Source organism: Gymnodraco acuticeps, unplaced genomic scaffold (genome assembly GCF_902827175.1).
Source record: "Gymnodraco acuticeps unplaced genomic scaffold, fGymAcu1.1, whole genome shotgun sequence".
NCBI classification, from domain to species: Eukaryota; Metazoa; Chordata; class Actinopteri; order Perciformes; family Bathydraconidae; genus Gymnodraco; species Gymnodraco acuticeps.
The window spans coordinates 148077-156451 of NW_022990187.1; the positions used below are offsets into that span (position 1 = coordinate 148077).

An 8375-nucleotide genomic window follows, 5' to 3' on the forward strand; every position below is an offset into this window, starting at 1 on the left:
AGGTACAAATACAACATAATGAATATTGGCTAGAAAGAAGCTTGGGATGTTGCTGTTGACATTCACATAAATCGTTCCACTGTTGAAAACCATGTGTTGCGTTGCTTAACAATAAATAAACAGAGGACTGTGACATACATTCAAATACAAATATAGAAGAAGATATAGAATAAATAAGTTAACTTACAACAGTCATAAGGAAAAGAAAACACATACAGAGCTCATACATATATATAGAAGGAAGTATAGAATAAAAAAGTTTACTTACAACAGTCATAAGGAAAATAAAACACATACAGAGCTCATACATATATAGAAGGAAGTATAGAATAGTATAGAATGTGGATTGCCGCCACAGGAGATGTTGGAAAGAGATGCTGAATTTAGCGCAGCCCAGACCTAAATCCCCCGCGCCCCTCCCCCTTCACACGCGGTCACGTTCAGTGTTCACTGTCACGTCACTGAGGCTAAAGAGACAACGCTTTATATATACAGACAGTCTATGCTAACAACCGACAACAGTTTGCTCCAAAAGGTAAGATACGAAAACATATTTATTTTCTAACCTGCCTCCTTAATGTCTGTATGTAATGTAACATGTTCTCATATAAAAGAGTAAAATAAGCCAAACCACTCATCAGCAACCGCTACTGTGGCTAAGCTAATGTTGGGTGTTTGCACAGTAATTTTCCATACTTTTCATAGTTAACCAAAATGCTAGAAATGTATTTATGCCAGCAGTTCTGCAATGTTAACTCTGTATGCATTAGCTAACTTTCTAGAAACCAGACTTTGCATTTATAATTCGTTTTATATATATATATTTGTATTTAAAATCTATAAATGTGAGATGAAAAAACAAAAAATGACATGTATTTTTCACAACTAATTTCCAATGCAATGTCCCTACCATTGTAAACGACGATGCATACAGAATCTTCAAGAACACATATTATTTTAAAGAGGCGTGAAGAGCTAATCATTTGTACTTTATTTATAGATGGCAGAAATAGCCGGATCGTCATCCAGAGAGGAAATCCTGAAGGAAAGTGGGCCTCCCGCCATACTTGGACAAGGTGCTGTATAGTTTTTATAAGAATTTTTATTCATTTTGTTTCAGTAATTTTTTGATTGCATACCCTTTACTTTCATATGGCAAAAACAAATATATTGTACCTTATTTTTACATCTGATAAGTGAAATCAGTTGATTGTGACCTTATGCTCCTTGCTTATCTTTCTTACAGTGCAGACGCTTTTCTGCTTGCTCTTGCCTCTGCTTACTTTTTATGCTGATTTTCCTATTCTTATTCTCTGAAAACTTCGAGCAGCGGCTCCTGGACATTAACTTATCACTGGGACAGTTCATCTTCGTAAATAGACGGAGGGTTTCAGCCATATTTCAACATTTTTACGACGACGTCAGTCTTACAATAGCGTGGCCTAGCAACAGCTAAAGCCTGGTAGGCTACTGCTATTTAGCTTAAGCTAGTTGGTAGCAAAATGCCTCCGTTCTCTACAGATGACTTCCAGAAACTTATACAGAAGATGGCTGTGTTGGAAATGAAAATGCAACGGTTGGAAGTTAACGTGGAAGTGAATGGACTATGTCGTGGGAATGACACAACTTTACCAGTGTTGCTAAGTAATGGAGAAGGGTATGCTAACTCACAGCTAGTTAGCAGCTACAAAGATTCCAAGGAACAGGAGGGCTGTGTACCGGGTAATAAATCTACAAGTGGTAGTCCTCCCTGGAACTCTCTGGGTGCAAAGCCTAAGAGTAAATCACTTCCATGGGATTTGGGAGGACGGATAACAGGCAGAGCCCAGAGCTCCGAAATCTGTGATGCGACCGGCTGGCCTGCATTGTTATCACCCAGGAAGAGCGCCTCTTCAACCCCTATTCATACTAGGAAACAGCCGTGGACAGCTGCTAAAGGGAGAATTACAAACAATCCTCCTAAACCACCAAGTGTGCCAATCCAGAACAGATACGCTCCGCTGACCGAGAACCGGAGATCTGATGACCTGGATAACCTGTCCTCTTCACGCAGCAGGGTAAGGACCAATAGCTACTCTAAAAGTAAAAGGCTAGAGGGAAAGCTAACGACTGGGCCTGAAACTCTGATTGTGGGTGACTCTGCTGTAAGAGATGTAAAAGGTCTGTGTAATAAGAACAACACCAAAGTACTCTGTTTTCCCAAGGATGTGGTCTCTGACTTGGCTGAGAAGATCCTGCATATTGGGGCTGAACATCCGACTGTGAAGAATGTGGTACTGCACATTGGAACAAATGATGTTGTGAAACAACAGTCAGAAGTGCTGAAAGAAGACTTTAAATGTTTGTTGGAAACTGCCAGCTCTCTAAATGCAGAGGTGTTCATCAGTGGCCCTCTACCGCCAGTCAGAAGAGGAGTGGAGAGATTCAGCAGATTGTTTGCACTGAACACGTGGCTTTCAACGGCCTGTACTGACCATTCTGTTCATTTTATTGACAATTTTAACTTTTTCTGGGATCGCAGACATCTTTTCAAGGCAAATGGAGTTTGCCTGAACAAGTCAGGAGTGAAATTGTTTATCTCTAACATATTCAACTGCCTGCGTCATCAATCTGTTCCCTCTGCCAAGGACAAGCGGCAGGAGGAATCAAAACACGAGAAAGACACAACACATCACGCAGAAAACCCTGAAGAATTATCACTGCACCCGCCTGAGGAATGTTCTGATTATGGGAGACATATGAGACACATGGAGGAGTCTCCACTGCCCCCCCCCCCTGTCAACGCCTTTGAGGATACTCCGTTCACCCTTTCACCCTCGCCCACCCTCCTGGAGATCGATGAACACACAAAGGAGATACAGAGGGTTGGCACCGATTCCTTCCTGGAGTTCAAAGACCAAACGAAGGCGATACGCAGGGCTGGCACCATGTCCTTTACCCCCGCTCCTCAACGACGCCCACCAAAATCACCGCGGAGACGCGCACCATCTCCCCCGTCCTCATCACCGCGCCTACGTCAACCCCCTCCCCCCCCCTGGCAGCATGTCCTCTACCCCCGCACCATCTAGCCCGTCTCCATCACCGTGCCTACGTCGACCACCTCCCCTCCCTTCGAGGGGGCTTCTGCAGTCTCCGAAGCCTGATAAGGATGTGTGTGTACAAAACACAACAAACTCTTACTGATATGTGATGGGTCCAGGCTCAAGGGCGTATGGCACTCTCAACTCTTTCAAGGACATGTCGGGGCCCTGCCTGCCAGTAGCTTTGCCGATATCTGTGTTGATAGGTAATAGATTAAGAGCGGTGAATCATAGAAACAGGAAGCGCTCAAACGTTTGTGTGAGTGTATCTAATTTAGCAGTGATTGCATGTCAGCCACAGCTTGTTACAAAAAACATGACTGATAGTGTGTTTAACAAACTTAAACTAGCTTTATTAAATGTCAGGTCTTTAGCAGGAAAAACATTTTTAATCAATGATTTTATCACTGAGCACAATCTCGATTTTATGTTTTTAACAGAAACTTGGATTGAACAAAATAACAGTGCAGCTGTTCTTATCGAATCAACCCCTCCCAACTTCAGTTTTATGAGTCAGGAAAGAATGCATAAGAAAGGGGGTGGAGTTGCTATTCTGTTCAATGATGCCCTTCAATGCAGGAAGACATCTTATGGAAACTTTGATTCTTTTGAATATGTGGCCCTCCGGCTGAAATGCTCCTCTCGAGCTCTGTTCCTAAATATCTATAGACCACCCAAATACTGTGCAAGCTTTTTTGATGACTTTACTGAACTGCTGTCTATAGTGTGTATTGACTTTGACCGTCTAGTCATTGTTGGTGATTTTAACATCCATGTTGACAACCCCCAGGACAGAGGGGCTAAAGAACTGTTTTGTGTTCTTGATAGCTATGGACTGACTCAGCATGTGACGGAGCCCACGCACAATAAGGGGCACACTCTGGACTTAATTATCTCAAAGGGTCTGAATATCTCTAAGGTTGTGGTGACTGATGTTGCACTCTCTGACCATTCCTGTGTTTTCTTTGAGAGCTCTATTTCTGTTCACAAAAATGTTCAAAAAGAGGTAACCACAAAGCGATATTTAACTGAAAACACTAGGGAAATGTTTACTCAGAATTTCTCTTCCACACTTGCCCCTGCCAACATCTCAGTAAATGAGCTAGTAGATCATTTTAATTCAAAAATTAAAATGTTATAGATGCCATTGCTCCAACTAAGGTAAAGGAAGTGTCTGGCAAGAAAATATCTCCATGGAGAAAGGCCATGACCGTGAAAACAGAAAAAAGAGAATGTCGAAAAGCTGAACGCAGGTGGCGAAAAACAAATCTCCAGGTTCACTTTGAAATCTATAAAGAGAGACTTGGCCTCTATAATTTGGAATTGAAAAACGCACGACAATCGTTCTTCTCTGACATCATTACCAAAAACAAAAACAACGCACGTGCCTTGTTTGCTACCGTCGACAGACTAACTAACCCCCCAGTGTCAGTAGCCTCTGAATTTCTATCCACCAGGGCGTGCAATGATTTTGCCTCCTTTTTCACTGACAAAATTCAGAAAATCAGACAAGCAGTCAGTGCCTCTGCATCAGGAACAGTAAATGTGTTGTCCCTATCTCCACTTCACATCAATTCAGACATCATGACACAATTCCATCAGATTAATGATAAAAACCTAGAGGACATTATTCAACTTCTGAAATCCTCCTCCTGCTGCCTTGATATTATTCCAACAGGATTTTTCAAAGATGTTTTGCCTTGCATGGCCTCAGATCTACTTCATATAGTAAACAAATCTCTTCACTCAGGTATTTTTCCACAGGCCCTGAAAACTGCAGTCATTAAACCGCTCTTAAAAAAGAATAATCTAGATGCTTCAGTAATGAACAATTACAGGCCCATATCAAACCTCCCATTTCTAGGTAAAATCATTGAAAAAGTTGTTTTTCAACAGTTGAGTAATTTCTTGCATTTAAATGACTGTTTTGATGTGTTCCAGTCAGGCTTTCGTCCAAACCACAGCACTGAGACTGCTCTTGTAAAGGTCTTTAATGACATCCACTTAAACACAGACAGTGGCAGAACTTCAGTGTTAGTATTATTAGATCTCAGTGCTGCGTTTGACACTGTTGACCACAGCATATTACTAGACCGACTGGAGAACTGGGTGGGACTTTCGGAAACAGTTCTGAATTGGTTTGAATCCTACTTAAAGGACAGAAACAACTTTGTTTCTATAGGTAAATACACATCTGAGTTGACAAATATGACATGTGGGGTTCCTCAAGGCTCCATCTTGGGGCCTCTTCTCTTTAACATCTACATGCTACCACTGGCTCAGATAATGAAGAACAACAAAATAAGTTACCATAGCTATGCAGATGACACACAAATTTACGTAACAATTTCACCAGGAGACTATGCTCCAATTCAAACACTGAGTAAGTGCATTGAACAAATCAATGACTGGATGTGTCAGAACTTTCTCCAATTAAACAAAGATAAAACTGAGGTAATGGTTTTTGGAGCCAAGGCAGAACGTATAAAAGTTAGCGCTGAGCTTCAGTGTGCAATGTTCAAAACAACAGATAAAGCCAGAAATCTAGGTGTAGTCATGGACTCTGACCTGAGTTTCAACAGTCACATTAAAACTGTTACTAAATCAGCCTACTATCACCTAAAGAATATATCTAGGATTAAAAGACTAATGTCACAGCAGGATTTGGAAAAACTTGTCCATGCTTTTATCTTCAGTAGACTGGACTACTGCAATGGTGTCTTCACAGGTCTCACTAAAAAATCTATTAGGAAGCTGCAGCTAATTCAGAACGCTGCTGCTCGAGTCCTCACTAACACTAAGAAAGTGGATCACATCACTCCTGTTCTGAAGTCTTTACACTGGCTTCCTGTGTGTCACAGAATAGATTTCAAAATACTGCTGCTGGTTTATAAAGCACTGAATGGTTTAGGCCCAAAATACATTTCTGACCTCCTGCTAAATTATGAACCATCCAGATCTCTCAGGTCTTCAGGGACTGGTCAGCTTTCTGTCCCCAGAGTCAGAACTAAACATGGTAAAGCAGCGTTCAGTTATTATGCTCCAAATATCTGGAACAAACTCCCAGAAACCTGCAGGTCCGCTGCAACTCTGACTACTTTTAAATCCAGGCTGAAGACTTTTCTTTTTGTCGCTGCTTTTAATTGAACTATTCATATCTTAGACTGCACTGTAACTTTTATCCATGTACTTTTTTCTTTTAATGTTTAATTGACAGCACTGTAACTTTTATCCATGTATTTTTTCTTTTAATGTTTATTTTATTAGCTTTTCTTTTAATGACTGATTTTAAATGCCATTTTCTTAATCTCTTTCATTTTTTGTAAAGCACTTTGAATTGCCTTGTGTTGAAAAGTGCTATATAAATAAACTTGCCTTGCCTTGCCTTGCCTTATCACAAAAAGTCAGTGACTTGATACATCCTGCTTCGTAATAATGCATGAAATCGTCATGCATTATTTAATGTAATATTAATATATAATCTTAATCCTTATAAAGTTTCATCATGATTCTATATACAAGTATAGAGTTATATGTAATATAATATACAAATTAAACTTGTGTAGTCTTAAAAATATGATGAAAATTATATGACAACTCAGGCTACATGTACCGCCTTTTTCTAAAAGATGATCACCAGTAAACACTTTTTTTTCCTTTTTCAATATATTTTATTCTATCTAGGTCCCAATGTGTGGATAATAGGGAGCAGCTACGTTAGACGTGGGGAAGAAAGAGCCAGACACACCATGGGAAGCAAGCTGGGTCTCAATTGCCGTGTGTGGTGGTTTGGCAAGGGTGGTCTGAGGTGGAGGAACCTTCTTCCCTTTTTCTATCAGTCCTTGAGAGGAAGAACATTCCCGGATGTATTGCTCATCCACTGTGGCGGCAACGACCTTGGCAACATCAAAGGTGTGGAGCTTGTCACAGCGATGAAGCAGGACCTGCTTTCCCTCAGTGACAACTTCTCAGAGATGAAGATAATTCTATCTTCTATCAATGAGAGATGTCACTGGAGGAAAGCCAATCCAGGAAAGCTGAACAAGGCCAGAATGTGGGTGAACAGAGAGATGGGTAAATGTGTTAGTGGTTTGGGTGGAGAGAGTGTAAGGCATCCTTGCATTAAGTTTGACTGCCCTGGCATATTTCTAAGAGATGGAGTTCATTTCACCAATTTGGGAAATGATATGTTTTTAAGTAACCTTAAACAGTCCCTTGAGGCTACAATCTAAAGTGGTTCTGCATTTTGGATTCTAGCCTCAACAGGATATGTATATTTAACAAGAATAACTTTTAAATTTGACAGGGCAGTCCTCCTCTTCACTTACTCACACTATTTTTTTTAAATGTGTAATTTAATTAAATTGTTCACTCACATTCTGTGTTCTTCCTCTCTCTTAAACTTTAGTCCCCTTGTCTTTTTCTCTCTTTCCCTCACTCATCTTAGTCCCCCTGTTTTGTTTCTCTCTTTCTCTCACTCATCTTCCCCAGCCTCACCCAGCTGTGGTGTGTCTGTTCTCTTTCTTCTCCATTTTGGATGCTGCCCAGGAGGAAGCGCAGCCACTTCAAGACACTGGTATGGTCCTACGTGCTGACGACACAATGTCAGGATTATTATGTCATGTCACGTTTCTATGTCTAGGTGTGGGTGTTTTTTCGTTCTCCTTGTCATGTTTTCCTCCCTGTATATTGTCTGGTCTCTTTTCCCTGTGTTTTCATGTCTGTCGTTAGTTCCCTGGTGTGTCTAATTTCCTGATTGTTTTCACCTGTCACTCCTTGTGTGTCTCCTGTGCTCATCAGTGTCAGCCCCGCCCCTGATTGTTCCCACCTGTGTCTAGTTACCCTGTGTTTAAATTCCCCTGTCTCCCAGTGTTCAGTGTCAGTTCGTATTGTCTCTTGCCATGGTCAGGTCTATGCTCTTTTATGCTCAAGAATAGTTTTGTTCCTTACTACGTAAGCGATTTTCCTTTTGGTCTCATTTGTTGTCATCTCATCCTGAGATTAGTTAGTGACCTTTTTTTGTTCATCGTGTTTTCTTGGAAAAATAAAGTATCTTACCAATACTTTACCTCTGTCTCCCTGTCTGCAATTGGGTCCAACATCCTAAGTGCCTGAGATCGTAACAGACAACCGTCATCGGCCAGATCACAGACGGCGACGAGACGGCGTACAGAGAGGAGGTCGAAAACCTGACCTCTTGGTGCCAGGATAACAACCTCCATCTCAACGTCAGCAAAACCAAGGAGCTGATTGTGGATTACAGGAAGCAGCAAAGAGAGGGACACGCCCCCCATC

General features: G+C 41.2%; 1 protein-coding gene across 1 annotated transcript; it reads left to right on the forward strand.

The window, feature by feature from the left end:
- The first annotated feature begins 422 nt into the window (after positions 1-422).
- LOC117547275 lies at positions 423-7390 on the forward strand. Its single transcript, XM_034217881.1, has 3 exons — positions 423-535; positions 1001-1076; positions 6765-7390. The coding sequence occupies exons 1-3, from the start codon at positions 503-505 to the stop codon at positions 7310-7312; spliced, it is 657 nt and encodes a 218-aa protein (XP_034073772.1). The 5' UTR covers positions 423-502; the 3' UTR covers positions 7313-7390.
- Positions 7391-8375: the final 985 nt, after the last annotated feature.